The following is a 20,696-nucleotide window of genomic DNA, read 5'->3' on the forward strand; positions in this document are numbered from 1 at the left end:
GAGGTTGAGATCTTGCCTGCATTTCAGGCCCAGGCACCTGGCTTTGTTTCATCCATCCATCTGTTATTTCCTCATACAGAAAGATTAAAACACTCTTTATCACATGGTTACCCCCTGTACTTCACCCCCTGAACCTACAAGGAAGTGGGCTAGTGATTTTTGAAACCATAAAAGCTACTATAGAAGCAGCATCTTGGTGTTAGTATGTAGTATAAACTGCTCTGCTGCAGCAGTGTTCATATCACCAAGGTGAAGGTTACCCTTCCAGGGGATTGCTCTTGTGCTTTTAGAAGTTAGATAATGATCCTGTGCGGTGAGAACAAGTATCATTCCACGGTGAATACTGTGTGCAAAAGAGGTTGTCTGAGGCTTAAGGGGAAACGGAACTGAATGTCCAGGAATTGGTGCTGGTGACAAATTAGGAAGAACGGTTTCCTTTTCTATGAGCATTTAGCATTCTTACTCATCTGCCTGTATCTTTATTTGGAGTCATGTCTGTTCTGAAAATGAGACAGGTGATGCACAGTCTATCTGACTGTGTCTGCTCCTGGGGAAACTGTTCCCAAATTCCTTGCCTTTGCTGACAAAGTATGCCAGCTCTAAAACAAGGAATACAGATAAGCAGGAATAGAAGAAAATGGTTTCTGCTCGTGAAGGTACTATCTTTGTTTAAATATTAAAAAAAAATGAGATAGTGTCATGAGTAAAAATCCCTGCAGTTAAGAAACTATTTTCTGTAGTAGTTAGCTATTTAGTCTTGCCCCCCTACACACTAGTAGAGTAGTAAGTTTATAAAAGGAAGACAGTGTTTTAAGTGAGAGGCATGAGTACACAAAATGGTTTATGCAGCAGGTCTCTAGCAGAACTACTGATGCAGCACCCTTTCCTCAGGACCATGTTTTCCTTTTCCAAGTTGGACAGTAGAGGCTTTCTATTATGCTGTGACAGATTTTCTTCCCTTTTTTGATGCTTGAACGTAAAGCTACTTGTTTTATTGCTACTTCATTAGTGTGATGAAGCGTAGGAGTTTTTGTTTAGAGAACATCAGTAGTTGAGGCAGTAGCTGTTTTCAGTGTTGCATGTCTCTAATTGAAAGTGTTACTCATTAGGGAGATACTGAAAGGATTTTGTAAGGAAAGCTCCAAGTATTGCACTTCAGGAAGGATAGCTAATCAACACCAGTTTGAGTCCTGCTCTGCCCTAGTCTGATATTTAGCAAATGACTTTGTTTCCTTGCTTTAGACCTTCTGCGTAGTACAAATTTTACCCTACTCTGTAGGACTGTCAAGAGAATAAAATACCAAAACTGTGAAGCACTCTATGTATCAAGTGCAACAAAAATATCTCATGTAGTATCAAGTCATAATATTAGCATGCCCTGACTTGAGAATGTTCTGTAGGCTGTGAATTTAATGCGTGTGAGAGCCAGCATTTACTGCTGGTGAAGGGTACAGCATAATTAGCACTGGTGAGGGTAGTCGCCAACAAAACATGTACAGCCTCAGCAGAAGCCTGGGATCTGGTACATAGTCTTTCTCTCTTCTTCTTAAATTATTAAGAAGGTGTTTCAGCAAAAATTGTGGATCTTATTGTTTAGTTGTAGATGTCTGAGCAGGCTAGATGGTTACCTACTAGAGGGTTTGGAATAAATCTTACTAGAACTCATATTCTCATTGGGAAAATATTGCATCTTGTCGGTATAACAAGTCTGGATAACAATTATCTAGATTTAGGAAGACTTCACTGCTTGGGATGAGATCCTCATGCTGCTGTTCCCTGATTGCCTCTTGTATAAAAGAACAGGCACATCACTGGATGTCTTAACTCTCAACATTGTATGTTAGCACTCATGCAGTGTGAAATCTGATAAAAATATGACTGTGCATCTCAGGCCTGAGCTCTGAGGAGGAATGCCGAGTCCTTTCAGCAGCGTGCCTCCAAAGACAGCTGCGCAGTTAGCATTTGTGTCTGCCAGGGTCTGTGCTCTCCACAACGATCCCCGCCCCAAACCTCCGGACAAAAACAGGAGATGAATCTCAACAGCTGCAGAAAGCTCAGTTTATGAATCTTAATTAGGGTAAGGAGTTATTTGAAGTGCTTCTTTTTGTAAATCTCTAATGATGGTTGTAAGGGCTACGTATCCCCATTGAAGTTGTCAGGATAATGCTAACCTTTTTATTGAAGTGGAGTTCTGGTGGTCTGAGCTGCATGGATGCCACATCTCTCTAAACATAAATAATGCTCACATAGACTATAGTGTTTTTCTGTACTCCACTGGTGTGCTCTCAGTTCTCCTTCCTCTTCTCCCCTGTCCAGGTTACACCATTTTTTGCGCGTGCTGATTTTTCCAGTTGTACTTTTTGCCTTGAGAGTAGGCTACCACCCTTACATGATATACTGCTTTCATAACATTGGCAAAGTGCCCAATAAAACTGGTTTGAGACCTCCACACCCAGACCTGAATATTTTTCCTCCCCAGTTTAAAGGAATGACCTGCATTTTATGTATTTGTCTTAGATTACAGCAGCCACCTTCATGTATTAAGAACAAAGCCAAGACTGTCCATTTCCCCATAATTATATTGTACCTGTCATTATGTAGGAAGCCCTGCCCTTGCTTTAGAAGTCAAGTCATTAGATTCCATATATTTTAATTGGGTGAGTCATTTAGTTTCAGTCCTGCTGCTAGAGCATGCATCTGTTGTGTCTAATGTAATTTCCCCCTAATGGGGCCAACAGTAGCCGTACCAGTAGTGTGAAGTCTGTTACAAATAATCTGTCTACAATATTCACAGTGCGTAATTTCTAAAAGGTTCACTAGGAATTTTCAAATTAAGAATAGCTGCATTATTATTTTTTTTCTGTTATGGAGAGGGTTATAACTTGATCTGGGAAATACTTAATCTTGAAGTAAACTTTTAAAGGATACAGCCTGTTTATATCCTGGTTGTCTGAATTACAATATGATAAGGCTTAACTGATGAAAACATGTCAAAAGAGAAGCTTGTCCCCACCACCACTGTGCTCCGTCTTTACCAGGACTGGTTCTTGTCTGACCCTGTGGTGAGCCAGTCCAGGGAGCTAAACCAACAGAAAACTCTGAAGTGCTGGTTTGGTTTCCCGACCCAGGTTGCTGCACAGCAGATGAACGCGGCGGGTACGAGCACATGGGAAGCAGCCAAGGAGGCAGCTGGGAGCAGGGGAAACAGCCACAGACCTGGCAGCAGCTGCTTGCTGGGTTCATTTAGCCACATGCTCAGTCTGCACCCTCAAGACCTTAGCGAAATATTTCAGTGGTTTTGTTTTTATGTCTGGGGAGGGCTTTGATGAATCTGGTTTAGGATTACTAAAAAAAAAATAATCTAATAGGTTATACACATACACTTTGCATTGTATTTCTTTAGCAAGGCTGCTATCTGAAATAAGACCCTGAAATTTGTTCTTTTAGAAATCTTTGAAATTCAGAAACGTGTTAACTCAGATATGCTTAAAGAGTCAAAGGCAGTTATCTCTTCATAAGAGGTTACTTCTCTAATTTTCTAAGAATAGGATCACCTCTTATCTAATTTAAGGGTGGGGATTTTGTAACTGTTATTTTACTTCAGTGGTCACAGAGTTCTTGGCATTAATGGCCATACGTGTATGTCTTGAATGAAAAGCTGATTATTACCCCGTGGCCATAACAGCAGCTCTTCATTGCAGTCCTTGCGTTGGTGAGACTGACAGCTAGAGGAAAAGGCTGGCTGTCCTTCAGGCTGCTGACGTAGGTGTGAACTTAGAGTTGGATAATCAAATGGATTATTTGACTGCTGTTTCTGCCAAAAGAGGCTCAGTTCTGTGAATAAATCTGTTAGTCTAGTTTCTCTAGTAATTAGGAATTAAGTTCTTACACTGGTAATTTGCTGCATTTTAGTTACACCCAATTCTCAATATACAAGTTTTTACTAAACAGTCACATTTGGCGTCACAAGAGAATATGACAACCTAGATTAGTCAGTCCTTTTGAGGGCTGATTCTGCTTGATGTATTTGATCATGATAATTTGATGTTTGCTATTACTCAGCTTTTCTGGCTTTAGAACCTGAGGTTTGACCCTGCATGTTTAGTTTACTGGTATTTTAGTGAAGGAAAAAAACCCCACAAAATTCATGCTTTTTGTAGGTCTGTGCTGGATATTCTCCAGGCTCTCATCTTCTGTATTTCAGTCCCTAATTTGTGTGCTGTTCACCTTCATGGATTCACCTCCATTGGTCTCTTTGGGTGCTTCAGAGGTTTTCTTTTTGGGGGGGACACAGGCAATCTGCTGTTCATGATGAAAGCATGACCTTAAAGGGTGTTTGCCCCAGAATCTCTGCTGATGCTTCATGCAGGAGCTTCAGCATCCTTGCTGGAGGAGTTTAAATGTGCTGTGTGTTTCCAGGTTTCTGAATTTCAGCTCTTGCTTCAGTTTTTCAGGGACTGACCATCAGGCTTTATAAAAATTTAACATTGTTATGCTTGTATGGTTTATTTTAGATTGCAAGAGACTTAGATCTTGAAACAGTAATGTGTCCATATAAACGTCTTTCCTTGCCTCACTTCCCTCACTGTTTTTAACAGTTTTGGCATCTGCTCAGTTCTATAACCTATCCGGGATCTTTTTACTTCCAAGCAGCCCATGCAGCACACTTACATTGGCTTTAAGTAGCTTGAAAGCAATGGTAAGATTGTTTCTGGCAATGATGTAGATTGTGCAGGTAACATCATTAATTCTAAAGACCCTTCAAATACTTTCAAATATTCATTAGCTTCTGGTTCTGTAAAGTTCTTCTGAGCTGAAAGACCCATTTTAAACCAACATGGTGTAGCGCCTTTCAGTCTGAAGTTATTTGTAACTGCTTCTGGATGCTCTGTTGCTTGCAGAGTAGTAACTCTTCAGCTGAGGCATATGTTGTACTTTACCACAAGGGTACTTTTTCAAAGAAATTTGAGAGTTAATTAACATGTCACAACAGCATGGAATTCCAATAGGGAAATGCCCTAAAAGGCAGGGTTTAGTGGCATCTCAGGAAGCTGGCAGCAATTGACCATCTTGCAGTAGCGCTAAATAAGATGTCTCCATAAGGATGGGACAGAGAAGCCCTAGGCTGGAAGCAGTGTCTGCATGGGATGGTAAGTGTATTGCTTTCCAACTACTGCACTGAGAGCTACAGTTATTTTGAAAACATTCAAGTACAGGATGGCCATAGGTAACTGCTGTAAATAGTATTAATGTAACCGGGAAATCTTCTGCCAAGCTACCAAAAGCCAGGGCTTCTTTAGTTTCCAGTACCTGGACAAAAGGCAGGAGATGGCATTCTGCCCCTTTGCTTTAAGAGGCTAAGCCAGAATGGAGTACCAGTTCACCATGTTTTTGGTTATTTGGGTATCTAATTGGGAGTAGATTTGTACTGTAAGAGGCTCAAGAGAGAATGATTTTGAGAGGAGCATTTGCAGGACTGCCTGTTGTCTTGGAATTTCCAACTTCAAGACAGCACCTGGTGTGTTGGCACAGCCCAGTAGTGAGCCCTGGTCCCAGAGAAAGCACTTAGTGTGGCTGGTTCTTGAAGGGATACAATATAGCCCTGTGTAATCCAAGCAGTCAGCTGTCCCCACAACCTATATAAGCCAGCAACAACTGGGAATGTTTTTCTGTGGAGTAGGAGGAAGAAGGAATGAGGTGGAACTCTGTCAATTTAGGAGAAAAAAAAAATTACCTTAATTTAACAAGATAAAGGGACCTTTCTTGGCCTTTCAAACCGGAAGACATGGGGACGCTGCAAGCAAGGTCCCTTCTGGGTGTCACAGTTAGGCTTCGGTTTCAATCTCAGTTCAAAATTTCCATTTCATAAAACAACACTCCTGGACTCAGAAGCAGTTTCACATACCTCCCTCAAAGCAAGCTGTACGGCACAACTGGCAAAAATCTTGCCAAGAAACCGAGTGCAGCTAATGTTCTTTTGTCAGAGACCTTATTTTCTAGCTTAGGTTAAGTCATCTTGCACTTAATCTTCATTAATTTCCCTATTCTTTGATTAATAGTGATAGTAGAGTACAGATACCATTCCTCCTGTGGCTGCAAGTATCCTGTACACCATATGAATGGATTGATTTCTCCAATTTGTATGACCTAAGAACATATTTTTGCCTTGTTCACCCGTTATGTATCAGCGATAACTCGTATCAACTTGAATGGCAGTTTTCTGTGCATTTCTACTTGTCACTGCTACCATTGCAGGCGTAAAAAACTATCAGTGCCGCAGGAGGCAAGGTAATACTGAAGTGTCCTCCCATTCTGTGGTGTGCTGTACTCCTTGTCTCTATAGAAAAATGTTACCATGCACAGTAAAATCCACAAAACCTGATGATGTAGATGGATGCAATTTAGGAGCTAACCAGTACTTTACAGAGCGAGAGGAAACGAATTGCTGAGTGAGCTGCAATGTTAGACCTCCCACTGGGAATTTCCAGCCCTTTCCCTCTTTCTTCCTCCCTGAGAATATATATAGTAAATGGAGTAAATTAAGCACTGGGGGAGGTGGCACCCAAAGGCAGAAGCAGTAATAGAGGCTAGAGTAACCTTTGGTTAAAACCAGCTGACAATATATCGACCAACCTACTCTGAGCATCCCAGTCGTACCACCACAAATACTGGCAGCAGGAGAGATGTCTCAGACAGCTATGCCAGTATTAAGTGGGAGGAAGGCTCTTTAAATAACTGGTAGTGGGTTATTATTCCCTGACTGTCAACATTGTTTTACCCTCTGAACAGGAAAAAATTAGTTAAATAATTGTGTGGCAAGCAACTGACAATTTTTTTTTTTCTAGTTGCTGGATCTGTTTTAGAAGATAGCAGATACTTTGTCATTTTGTATTTCAATTCAAAAACCTATAAACAACAGATGGAAAATCAGAACAAGAGACGAATAGATTGGTTGGAACTGAGGGAGTAGCACTCTGTTGTATTTCATTCAGTTGTACACTGAAGTAGTCCAAAAGAACACTTGTCTATGTGTTGGTTTTGGAATATTTGCATTTTGAGAGGGCTAAAGGTGGCATTCATCCCTTCCTCTCTCACTGTTAATTTTAGCTTGCTTTTAAGTTAGTGTGCATAATCCTGTCTTGAGAAGCCTGCCTGACTCTTACAATATAGCTTATGTTGTCTGTCTCTTCTTATGCCAGGTGAATAGATGGTTTTGTGGTACCAATTCAATAAAATAGGATTTCATTTCATTAGCATTGCCTCAAAGCCCTTTACAATCCTAGATAAATCCATACAACTGTTTTCCTCTTCCATATTTCCCCAGCGCAAGGGGGGGAATGTTTGAAGTGTTATTTTGAAGTGTTATAGAAAGACAAACTGTTAGTGTTCAGGTTAGCATTGTAAGTTGGCAACAGAGCTTGGTTCTGGTGGGGATTTGTCTTTTGATGAGTTATTAGGTGAGTCTGGAATTGCAGCTACCTCTTTTTATGATGTTTATTCATCTATAGATCAGAATCTGGCCTTGCTATCCTAATTTAAGGTTAATCTAAGCATTTTCCATGCGGTTTCTGGTTTTGAAATGGCAGTCTAACTTAGTCAAAAGATGTGGGCTAACATTTCTGGGGAATTAAGTCACTCATTTCCATGCTGTTGTACATTGTTTGCTTTTCTTTACTGCTCTGAAAACAAATTAGTAGAAAAAACATTATCTATGGGATGTTTCTGCTCTGTTTGCATGCAGGCATATTCAGGTTTCCCATCTCCTGGAATATTTCTCCCTGGAGCCAATTACACCTTCTTTAACCAGTCTTCTAGTTCAGCAGTTTCCCTTGCAAAGTAATCTTTGTCTTTTTTTTTTTTTTTATTTCAAGTGCGCCTCACCATAAGACAGCAGTATCTGATGATACTTAACCAGGTCATTCACTGTACTAAACACTGATTGTAGCATATAACTTGCTGGAACACATTATTGGTTTTTGTTTAGTGAAATGGTGTTAGAAGTGAAGCAGCTATCAAACAGGAATAAAGAAAATGTCTTTCACTCAACTTTCTAACTGTTCTTCAATTCAACTGTTTAATTAAAATCTGCTATGAGACTAGGACAAATGATGCAAAGAGGAAGAAAACAAATAGCAAGGTGGTAAAGTTGCTAATATTATTAACTTATTAAAGACACTAGAGGCAAAAACTGACTGAAGAATTGGAGAAGGTTCCAGGCTGAAGAAGCGGTACAAGACTCAGTGTAACCACATGGAAGGTGGTACTTAGAGGAAAACGGCTCTAGCTTTGCATGTGAGGTATTTAGCTCAGAGCTGACTACTATAACAATAAAAATAAATCTTACAGTCATATTCCAGCTTAATCGTGACAACATTTAGAATGATAGTCCAGAAACCAGGGCATTGGGAATAGAAAAATAGATCATTCTGTCACTGCACAAAGTTATGATTTGAATGCTGCATGTAATACTGATCTAGTTATCTGGAGGGGGGCGGGTATGGTAGAACTAGAAAAAACTCAAAAGGAGGACTGTTTAAAGGTGACCAAAGGCAACATCACCAGACTGCCTAAGACAAACTCTTTAGCCTGGTAGAAAGGTAGCTTAGGTAGAATTAAGATAAAGGCCTATAAAAATCACAAGTGACAAGGGAAGCACCAACAGGTAGTGATTGTTCAGGGTTCATCACTGTAGGGACTGAGGATCGTCAAACGAAACTAGCAGATGTGTTCAAAACAAGTAAGAGCCTTTATTCCACATTATTCCACGATGTGCAGTTGAGCTATTAACAACACTGCAGCAGGATACCGTTTGTGATGAGTGTAGTTTGCATTACTTCAGACAGTAACTGGACAAAATAGTGGAAGAAGCCTATAAGGAAGTTTAACTGCAATGCCAGCTCTGGCTCAGAAAGACCTTGAGCTGCAACATGTTGGAGGCTTGGAAAATATTCTGGAATAATACCATTATCCTTTCCCCAGGCAACTTCTATTGGCAATGGTGACAGCAGGATGCTGGGCTGTAAGTGACCCAGTACGGTGATGTTACATGCCTGAGGAATCCCAGTTGTCAGCTAGCTGACTTGCTTGTGACATTCTGAAGTGTTCTGCTGAGTTCAAGAGGCAGGACTTGTTTTTCCTATCATAATTCCCTTAAATGTTCTAGAGTTTTGATGTTAACAAGAAGTACTTGTACTTCCTAAAAAGAAAAACTTATCTCAATGCCTAACTTCATAGTAGATGCTACCACTTTAGTAGCAGGCATACATATAATGAATGTTTCTATCTTAGCTGCATAAAATTCCTTCCATTGAATATATGGGCTAGTCTTACCTCCCTTCAATTAATTATTTTAAAAACACTGGGTTTCTTTTATTATTTTGTCCAAAAATATCAGATCTACTGAGTAATATCCATCACAAACCTACAGAACTACATAAGCATTTTCAATCCAGATCCACTTATTCATAATCTTTGTCTACTCATTTCTAGCTATCCTTGTTCAATAAAACTGGCTTTACTACGACACCAGCAAGTCAAACAGTGACTTTTTGTAGCTTTGATTACCTTTAGAATAGGAATATTGAACTTTCTCAGTCTGACTGTAGTTTCTGTTCCTTCAAAGCTGTATTAATTCTGCCATAACCCAGAAAGGATTTTCCAAAAATGTTATTTCAGTGAGTACATTCTCGTCTTAATACTGGCCTCAGACACACGAGGGCTTAGCACTGCTGTTAGATTTGTAAAAGCAAATGCAGTGACACAGCCTAAAACTGCAAAGCTGTCGGTGCTGGGCTAGGAATTCTCCTTCTGCCGTGGCCGGGATTCGTGTTACCCTGGTTATTTAGCAGCTGTTGGACACGGCGCTGGTGAATGGAGGCCCTTGTCTGCTCAGCCGAGCCAATGACAAGTGCCTGGCGTTTGCCAACAGGCAGCAGCACAGAGCCAGTAACTAAGTTTAGTGCAACAGACGTGTTTCTTGGACTTCATACGTGCATATTTACACTGCCCCCCCCCCGCCCAAGTGAATCAGCCTGCAGGGCTGAGAAGGAGCAAGACAAGTTAAGACGCTGTCAGCCAGGGCTCAGGCAGATGTCAGACTCTGGGGATCTCCTGATAAGCATCCATATTAAGAGTTTTCCCTGGTTCTGACGTTAACAAGATGGCATACAATTTTTGGGCAAGTATTCATGCTAAAGCTTGGCTTTTCTTGGAGGAAAGGAAATGCTGGTTTATTTTCTAAGACAAATATATTTCAAAGGAGGCAAGATCACGAGAGTATTTTAGTCAAACGAAGTAAATACCTTAAAAAGGAAACCCCTTCTTTGTTCAAGAGAAGAAAATGGCTGTGGACAATGCTTGAACAGCATATTGGTTGCTGACAAATGAGGTTGACAGTTTTGTGATTTATTTTTAGCTAGAGATTTTTTTTTAAAAAAAACAACCAGAAGTACTGTGTAGCTTTGGCAGTTGCTGCATATTCAGCGTGGGTGGATGGAACTGAGAAGTCGCATCTGTGCTAACAAGCATTTTGGGATTCCATTAAAAAATTAACTCATGTACTGGAAACTGAAGCTATATCAGCTCACCTGGGGAGCGCTGCCCTCCGAATATCCTCCAGAAGGTAAGCAGTGCTGCCTGTCCAAGGCACTTGTAAAAATAATTACTTGGGCCTCACGATGTGACATCAACTCAAATTTGGGCAGTTAGATCGACGTTTTCTTTCACTCCCGAGATTACAAGTCAGTGAGGTCGTCTCTACCCTCTCCTTCCAAGTTTTACTTTTTAACTAGAAAGGCTAAAAATAAACTTCAAAAAGCCAGCTGAGGAACAGTTTAATGTGGTCATTGTTCAGGTGCCGAGTCTAAGGAGAGTACCTAACACTGGAAGACTTCCAATAAGATGTAACTATGTTACTTGGAGAGCAGTTTGGACATTTATGTCATATTAACTCAAAAGTCTGATAAGTTGGTGCTTTACATCTGCAAAATAAACCTCTTGCCAGCTAGACTTTGTTAATGTAGGTATTTCTGGCTTGCTTAGAGGTTGGTTGAGCCATGATTTTTCAAGTAGTCTTTTTGCAGAAGAGCTCTTACTTCAAATGTTTTTCTTAACACTGTGAGTAAATGACTATTAATTCGATTTGCTAAGAAGCAGATAGTATCTTGACCTTGATCTGGCCGGTATTAACAACTCATCAGAAATTTTGTTTGAGTGAAGCGTAATCCACATTAAGCAACTTTTCTCCCAAAGTGCCGATTTAAAAAAGTGCTAAATGACTTGCTGTAAGCTGTCATAATGTTTGGCCATCCCACCTTTCCTGGAGAAGGACTGGGTGACCTAATCCTCCTTACCCTTCATAGTAGAGAGGTTTACTGGAACTTACTATGACAGAGGAAGGATGTCAAATAGACTTTTGATCTACATGTATACAGTTTCCCAGTTACCTTTGAATTCCGGTTGTCCCTTCGTAGCACTCCTTTCCCCAAAACTGTCGTTGTGGGAATCGTTAACCTACTATAGGCAGGATTCAGAGGAACAAAGCCTACAACTTCATCACCTCGGCGCTCAATGGAAAGAGGTATGTAATATAGAACATCTAAAGTTGGTGGTCTCACTACTTGTTTCTAGATACCAGCAACTGCAAAGCTGAGTAGCTTCATAGGAGCTGAATAAAACCTTAGTAATTAAGGTAAACACTTTGATACAGTATTCAAGATTTTGCAAAGAAGTTACATTTGTAGCTTTTTGTTCTAAAATCCTTTTTGTATATAATTGTACCTGCCTTGGAATCTCTCGTTTCAGGGAGTGTTTTTCTCTGTTGTGCTGTTGGGTTTTGGTTCCTCACCTAGAGGCCCATTCAAGTAGTCATACTGGTAACTTGAGTGAATACTGGCCCTTCCCGGTACCGGTGACAGGAAATGTCCATTGTACCTTTTAATAGCTTAGGCCCAGCTCTCCTGGGTTTACATGAGTCCCTCACCCTAAAGGGTTCTTTAAATGCATGTAAAACCAGCATCATTTTGCTAGCTGCATATATCCCAGAGCTACTTTCCTGCCAGAGTTCTATGAGGACACAGAATCTTAAAAGGTAGTGAGAGCCAGTCTATTGAGTTAGCAGCATTCGTACTGAAGATGCTCAATACTTAGTCTACTTTGAATTCTCTCTTAAAACAGCAACACTACCGTATGCTTTGATAGAAGGTTTGGTCACTTACAGCCTAGACAGTTGTTGATCTATGAAGAGAATTATGCTTCTTGGATTCAGAAAGGAATGAATGAAGGTTTTCACATGAATACTTTGGAGCTTAAGCTTGATTTATTTTATACTGGATTCTGTGCCAAAAAGATACTTGTTTACCAGAAATTAGTTGATGAAAAAGGTAGGGAGGTGCTGCATTGGGTTGATACTGGGAGAAGTGGTATACGTGTGTGTCACTGACATCTGAGCAAAGGAGCGAGCTGAGGGACGCCTCTCTCTGTCTGATATTATTAATAAAAATGGTGAGCCTAACTGGAACCAGTGAAACAGAAGGCAGGCGGTTCCTTCTGTCAACACTGGTTTGTGTGGGTTTTGTTTTTGTTTATTTTAAATCTTAACATAGCTAATCTCTTGTAATGTTCAGGTAGACAGACAATGTCTTGAATTCTTCATACATTGGTGTAACTAAATAGAGATCAGTTTGTCTCCCTCCTCCTACCAAGTAAAATTCAGTAACACAAAAACCCAGACCTTGTCTTCCCTTGGAATTTTATTTCAGGCTAGCCAAAAAATCACGTCTTCTAGGTAAAGTCCCACCACTTTAACCATTAAATAAGTGCAGAGAAATATCATATGCAGCAGTTTGTCATGTTGCAAAATAAATCTGCTCCTAAGAGGTGAGGTGTACGGAGAGCTTTTAAGTTTCTCCATATATTTGTCTCTGATACCAAAGATCCCTTGTATTAACCTTTTCTATGTAAGATATATTTTGATAACTGAGGCAAGGCATTGCCACCAGCTTGGCTTGAAATGTTTCTTTTTATATGATGTGAGCTGTTCATGATGCAATTTTGTCACTGATTCTGAAGCCTCCTCCCATTCAGTCTGTCCCAGCATGGTACCATAAATAGAAACCTGTTCCTTGCCCATCCCAAGTTCTTGGCTTGGAGCTGTATTTCTTGGCTTTATTCAGTGGGTTGTTTACACTGCTTAAACCTTGCACCACTCTGTGGGAGGCCCAAAGGCTAACTATGGATCTGTGCTTAGCTCAAGCAAACCACGTTATTAAGAGTCTGGTTGCTTGCAGGAGAGGAACACCTAGGAATGGCATTTAGTTAGGTTGCCTGCATTTTACCAGAGCTGTATGTGAGCTGTCTGTCCCATTTAAACTGGTGTTTTTCATGGCCACATGTATGTCAGCAGAAAGACTAGGTGGTCCATTTAGGTAAGGGCCAAAGTCTGTTACGGGGTAAAGAAAGTTCATCGGTCTGCTTCAGTGCTACCACATTATTAGACAGCAGGAACTTGGCCTGTTCAGCATTGGTTTGCTTTTTAGTATGTAGTTTGCCTTGAGTATTTTTGGTTAGTAGGAAACGCTGAGACTTGGCTTCAGAAACAAAGCTACTGTAGAACTTGATACTTTTCCAATCGTGTCAGCAAAATAGGAAACCCGCTTGCTGCTGTGTTATCAATTTTGTTTCCTTGTATTCATTAAGGCAGAAATCCTCCCACTAACAAGCTGGGTAAAGATCTTGAAGTCTAGTGATGTAAAGGGATACATGTTTTGAAGATGCAGTGGAAAATACCAATTGTACTAGCTGTCATTAGTTACTTGATGGTCTACATTCTATGCTTTTAAGTTGACCAGTACCTGTTCTTTGGTAGTCTTAAAAGCAAGCATATAAAATGAGCCTGTGTGTAAAATAGCATCATGGATATTTATATAGGTATTTAGTTTAAAAACTCAAAGTGAAAATAAAGATGTGGTACATGCAGGAATCCTGGTGGGCTTGTGTTCAAGTGTCCCTTTGTGGAAAAAGGACTGTAAGAAGCCAGGAGATAGAACACCGTGCGTGTGTATATACACCCCCACCCCCATGCTTTTTGATGTAAAATGCTAAGATACCAGGTTGAGACTGTATGCAATAACCAGGATTTACCCACCCTATAACCCTTACTTTGTCTGTCTTCCTTCCATTGACAAACCAGTCACTTTGGCCTACTCCAAGCAACACCAAGTCCTTTTCAGAGCTGTATTTCCATTTACACGTTCTTTTGTTTAAAAGACATCAACAGTTGGTTCAGAAATTCAGAGTACAGCAGATTTTTTAGAAGCTCCCTGAACTATATATTTTTCAAAGTAGCATAGTCAGCAAGATTTCCTTTTATTCAACTTCTTCCCACTGCTGGAAGAACAGAGAAATGTTTCCAAGTGGATGATTTAAGTTGTACAGGAAGGGTAACCACTCTCAGGAAACTGCTTTGAAGGACACCACAGGGAATAGTCTAAAGAGCTGGGAAGAGCTGCTGTGCCTGAAAGGTGGATTTGTCCACTGAGGAAGTTAAGTACACCAGAATTAAGATTTTATATTGTGCACTTACTGCGAAGGGAATAGGAACAGGATGCAGATGTGGTGGATGCAGATGTCAAGGTGATGGCCTACAGTACAAAATAACTGTCTAGGAAAATCAGTTGTAAAAGAAATGATGCTCAGGTAGAAAGATGCCCGATTTTGTTCTGCCTGAGTGCATTTGACAGGACCTTCTGAACTGCTACACACTGTGCAGGGACACTCCGTATCCTGCCCATGGAGGAATGCCTTCAGGAGGGTGGCTGGAAGGATGCAGCCAGAGAATTGCCCTGTTAGAGGAAACTTCCAGCTAGGGTATTACTCATCCACAATGCCAGTGCTGGCTATGACTTGGTTCCCATCAGGAGTCATTAACAGACCAGCCAGCCATTAGGCTTTGCCTGAGGATACTCTTCCGACAGAGGCTAAAATAGATGTATTTGCAAGTTATGTTCTTAATCCAACCTAACTTTCTGCTAATCCTTCTTTGTTCCAAATACCAATTACTCATCTGTTTTATTTTAGCTAAGAAGTAAATCTGTGATTTTAGCTAAGGTTATTAACTATTACAGCTAAGACTAATTTAGCCACAGATCCACATGTAGCTTGCCATTTCCTGGTACCATTTCAACAGTGTGTTTGTCACAAAGTTCATCCATGTGTTTATGAGGCTGCATTGTCTTTCTCTGCAAATTCTGCTTATTCTTTGTGTATTAATAGAAACACTAAGGTTAGTACTAATACCAGTGTAGTTAGGAGTACTTGGAGCAAATAAGGGGAGAAAACAATAAACTGCAAGAGACAAAACCAAAGATGAAAATGGATAAAATAAACCCTAGGCATCTCAACCTGTAACTACTGGCTAGCATGCTGCAGGATTCACTCAGCTTGGTTTTGGAGAAGGAAGGAAAGAGGTCACCCACTTGTCAGAACTTTAGGAAGACAACAGTATGTAGGTATCCCAAGGTATTTTGTCTAGTTATTTTTTCCACATACGTTAGGCGATGGTGGTAGAGGAAATAACTTATATCGCAGGCCATACAGGGAAAAGCAACTCCTTACCACCACAAGCATACCCATAGTTACACAGTGTTTTTCCACATCCACAAAATGCAAACATTTGGAATAAGGCAGGTTGCTTGTTTCTTACCTTTAGCCTGATCCGAGGCCTCATCACGTGGTGCAGCAGTCTTTCTTACAGAATGGTGGGTTACAGAAATGCTGCTTCTTTTGTACTTCTTCCTCCTTGGTGGGTTGCAGCAGCTCCTCTCCCCTTACAAAGGCCAAACCATTGACTTTCCTTTCCCTGCTCCCTTTTATACCCCTCTGCAGCAGCCCCCACCCACCCCCCAGGTGTGATACTGCCATGGTGATTGCTTGTTCTTTAACCCTTCCTTGTCCACGTGTTAGGAGGAGCTTGTCCTGCTAGAAACTATACAGCCTTTGTTAGACAGCTATGGCTTTTAAAGAACTCATCCTATAAATCTTACGTTTTTTGAGAGATAATTTGATCATGCCCTTTTAGAGAGCTGTCCTGAGTCTTACTAAATCAGCAAATATTCAGCTCAGATTGGGAGTGCTGTATTGCCCTTGCTCTCTGTTTCTTTCTGAAATGCTCAAGAGAGTTTGCTTGCTCAGTGCTTGTACATCTTAGATGTATGTTTTCATTAACATCATCCTGTGCCGATTCATGTAAATAGTGGTCCCTCAATGGTATGTGGAGTAGAAAAATTAATCAGTCTGGGCTGTCCCCTTAATGGGTGATCTGTTTTGTAATTTGTACAAAGGAATTTCTCCAAGGAAACTGTTTGCTTTCTTCCCAAACACTTTGTTGCCCAACTTTTAGCTGAACAAAACTCTTGTCTTCATAGCTTATCTCAAATTTGTTTCAACTTGCAGTCCATTCCCCACATCCTCTGTTTAGCGTTCCCTGGGAAGCTCCACCCTCACTTCCAGCTAATAACCACGTTAACCCGCAGCTCGATTTCCACAGTTTCTCCTTTGCCCGCTGGCAGCACTTGGTTTTTCATTGGCGCCAGCCTTGTCAGCAGTGATCCTCTGCACGTTTGTGCTGGCAGTAGCAGTCCAGGACTTCTTGTGTCAAGCAGCCTCTTCTGCTTGCTGCAGAGCACAGCATGATTGTGGGGACGGTCCTCTTCCAGTCCAGCAGCTATGGCAAAGAGGGTAAGCTGCTCTGCTGCCTTGGTGAGGAAACTTCTGAGCCTGGCGTGAGTTTCACAGGTATGATGCTCAGGGATGTAATGCTGTGCTATCCCTTTCCTGTATTTCTCCAAGTGTTTCAAAAGGAAGACATGGGACTGTTCAAGTCCTATGTTTGTCTTGTAGAATGGGACCAGCCATGGGCAGGACTGAGATTCCCTGCTTTTATCTGGGTTTGGGGATTATTGAAATGCTGCATCCTTATGAGCATTTACACAGTTAGCATTTCAGAAATAGAGACCTCTTCAGCACGTAACGTGACTCTAAAATTTAAGAGTTAGCGTATACTACCTCCTGCTCTTGGACCAAAGAGGTTGGTAGTTGCAGTGTTGGCAGCACAGGGTGGGGGACAAAACACCCCTTACATGTTGGCTGAATAGGAAAAGCATTCGTATCCGGAGAGAAGCAAATTGTATTGTGGGAATAAAGAAAAGGAAGGAGATGGGTGAAGCATAACCTTCTCGCATGACCATGTATTACTCTTACTAAATGATGATGTAAGTTTTCCATTGTATAGGAAATGAAAGTGGTAATATGTGATTTATGGCTAGCCTTTAAAAGGAACTGATATGAAACAGAACTTCCCAGCTCATTTCCTCACTCTTGGTGCAGACAGAGCTTGCAGGCTATTCAGTTGGAGGGGTATCATTTGTGATATGCTTTGGGTTTCTTAGTTTCCTTAATAAGGCCTATGCGATTATCATGTTTCCCTGACCTTCCATATCCTTACTTATTGGATGGTATAGATTGCACACCATATTGAGCAGCATAGGTTATTATGTAATAACAACCTGCAATAGGTACTCGTATGTCCTGGTAGATTTCCCGTAAATACATATTGGGTAAACTTCAGTTACTTAAGCATCCGAGCCACTCTAGAAATGAAAGTAGAGGAAGTTAGTGAGACATGAACTCTTAAAAGCTTTTGATTTTTAGGTGATGTGATTTTTAGGTAAGCACTATAGCTAGGAGATTGAAGCTCCTCATCGAACATTAACTTCTGCTGGCTTTTTTGGTACATAAAGTGGGTGTTAAGAACATGCACCAGCCTCCCCGGCGCTCCCAAGGAAGTGGTGGTAGTCCCACACCTGCTTTGAATCCTTGCTGGCAATCCAGGACAGCACCAGAAATGGTTTCATGTGGGCAGAGCTGCTCAGCACGTGGCAGCAGGTGGCATTTCTGCTGGTTTTGCCTTGGCTGAGGTGCCTGCTGCTGGGCTCCCCATGGGCAGGCTTAGCTGGTCATGGCATTTGCTGCAGCAGCTCTAAGCTAAGCTGATACTAGGCTGCTTCAGGCTTACCCATCCAGTGCGTGGTTAAATGCTTCACTGTGCTGTCTGTTAAGTAAGGGTTGAGTGGTGCTCAGTTCATGAGCTTTTCTGGCTTGAGAAAGAGACTTGAAGTATGCTTTGATTTAGAACAAATGCATGTAATTTTGTAATGCATGTAATTACAGCAGACATGTAATTGAAAATAAGCAAGTTATTTAAACACCAATTAACACATTTTGGAGCTGAAAGTTTGAATGGTTTTTGGAAATGTTGCCTACTTTTGCGTTTGCTCCTCAGCAGAGATGCGTAAGTCAGATTCCTTCTACAGCACATTTGCTGAGTGACTTTGCTTAAGGCACTGAAACACTCTCTCTAACGCAAGTCACTGTAGGAGTATAAAGAATGTATTATTTAATTAAAGATGTATTTTTACTCCATAAAGACAGATGGATTTAGGAACCAGTGTTCTTTCCTTTTGCTTAAAAACTGGACATGCATATGCACACACTCAGCCCTAAAAAATTAGAGTGGGATGTTGGCAGCCATGCTGTAATGTAGGTAGCAGAGCAGGCATTGGGATTTCCTCTCTTTTCCATGATAGCATCCAGTCTGATGGGTTAGTATATTGTAAAAATAGTTGCAGTTAATAGTTAGGAACAAGAACCATGTGTCAATATTGCATCTGCAGACAATGAAGTCAAAGAAGTGACATTTTGGTAGCTTACTTTCTAGTCACTTCTGTTCTTGCCAGGAGAACCTTGATAGAGAGCAACTTTGGCAAGGCTTGGGAGGTAGGTTATATTAAGTAATTGCAAGATGCAAGCAGTGTAACTGAGTAAGTACCAGAAATGCAGTCAAAAGCCACTTAGCTAACGTGTTTAAAAACAAAACAGAACAAACCTCAACTATTTACTTTCTCATGTACTACAATAGGGTCAAAAAATTGCATATAGATGCTGGGAAACCCCTTACAATATCATTTTCCAGGCTTGAGCTCCGTCCTGTGACACAGATTTGGCATATGTTTGCCTGTTACTTGGCACAGGCCTCTTCCTGTTTTGTGTCTCACTGACTTCCCAGTTTTCCCATCCTGTATTGCGTTTGAGCTCTTTGTTCTCTTTTAAAGTGCCTTATAGACTAGCTCACGAATGTTGATCTCATGGGAGCGTGGGGAGGGAGTAGTCAGACACGTGTTCTCTGGCAGTGGTCTGCTTAAAAACATCCTGAGCCTGACTCTCAGTCCCTCAGAAATGGGCCAAAGCAATGATTGTAAAGCAAAGAAATCCTCAGTTTTTTTAAGGAGGACTTTTTATATGTAATACACTTAATGAAATCTCTTTTACAGTGTACGTTTCCATAAGTAAGTTCAGCAAGAGAATTCAGTAATATATATTGGGACGGGAACTTAATGTCAGTTGTGCCATCAGAGAAAATATTTATATTTTTACACCTTCATTTTTTTTGCTTCCTTGAGCAGCCCAAATGTATGAAGCCACATCATTGCTCTTTCTCTTGTCTTAATACTGAAATTTATTCTGCTACATGTTCCTGGAAAACCTCTCTTCACTACAGTTCTTTCCAAAACCCTGTTTATTTAGATTGTTTTTCATCATCACAGGAACTGTAGGGACTTTCTTCTTTTGTCTATAAACCAAGACTGATTCCTCCCCCCCACTCCCTTGTACTATCAAGATTGCATCAGTTGTCCTTTGAAACAGCAAAATAGAACTGGCGGGGTATTCAGAAACACTGCTGCTAAATACCTAGCATCGCCCTTACTACTTTCTGTCCCTGTCAGTTTTCCACCTCTTATTTACATAGTCTTGTATGTATTACAGACACCATAATTCTTGCTAATACTGAATCGGTTACTGTCCCAACCTATGGATCTCATTTGTGTCATAATTTGGTCTGGTTTACCTGTATTTGTAATGTCAGTTTCAGATCCAGGCTACCTACTTCAAACACAGAAACAGTAAAGACATGAAACAGCGTTGAAAGGTTTCCTTCACTACTTCACATAGTCAAAAAAAGCGCTTTTAATTTCTCACCCATTTCTTATCTATGAATGCTTAAATACTTTCAGAGAGAGGTGTATATAAATAGAAGTATATCTAATAAAATAAATATAAAAGGTGTATACATAGCTTGCTGCTTGATATATAGGCAGTTAATCACCTTCTCCAGCCCCTGTTAGAAGTAACCTATAGAATGAAGAGGCAGCACAGTGGGGATTGAGAACCACTGATCTAAGATGCGTAGCTGTGGTGTTCCCCCTCCATAAAGACCACATTATGCAGCAGGAGCTTTGCTGTGCTGTATGCTGGGTTTTGATCTATTGACAATCATACACAAATTTCCTCTTCTGCTCTTTCTTCAGAGGCCCTGCATCGCCCCTATGGTTGTGATGTTGAACCCCAGGCACTGAATGAAGCCATCAGATGGAGCTCCAAGGAGAACCTGCTTGGAGCCACTGAGAGCGATCCCAATCTCTTTGTTGCACTTTACGATTTTGTAGCAAGCGGTGACAACACGCTCAGCATCACCAAAGGTAAGGCTGCAAATCGCAGAGCAGCTACTAGGTTGAAAACTTAGCAACAGAAAATGGGAAGCAGAATCCTTCCCCGGATAGGAATAGGAGTGCAATTAGAGAAAG

General features: G+C 40.9%; 1 protein-coding gene across 3 annotated transcripts in view; it reads left to right on the forward strand.

The window, feature by feature from the left end:
• ABL2 (ABL proto-oncogene 2, non-receptor tyrosine kinase) overlaps positions 1-20,696 on the forward strand; it is a 47,303-nt gene that overhangs the window by 12,947 nt on the left and 13,660 nt on the right. For 2 of the 3 annotated variants that reach the window (XM_080406587.1, XM_080406585.1), the window contains exon 2: positions 20,421-20,591. In XM_080406587.1, the coding sequence (XP_080262713.1) occupies positions 20,421-20,591 (171 nt within the window). Of the gene's footprint in view, positions 16,792-20,420; positions 20,592-20,696 lie in introns of all 3 variants that reach the window. The other variant, XM_080406586.1, reaches the window with a different exon arrangement.

Source organism: Falco punctatus, assembly GCF_963210335.1.
Source record: "Falco punctatus genome assembly, chromosome: 11".
Classification (NCBI taxonomy): Eukaryota; Metazoa; Chordata; class Aves; order Falconiformes; family Falconidae; genus Falco; species Falco punctatus.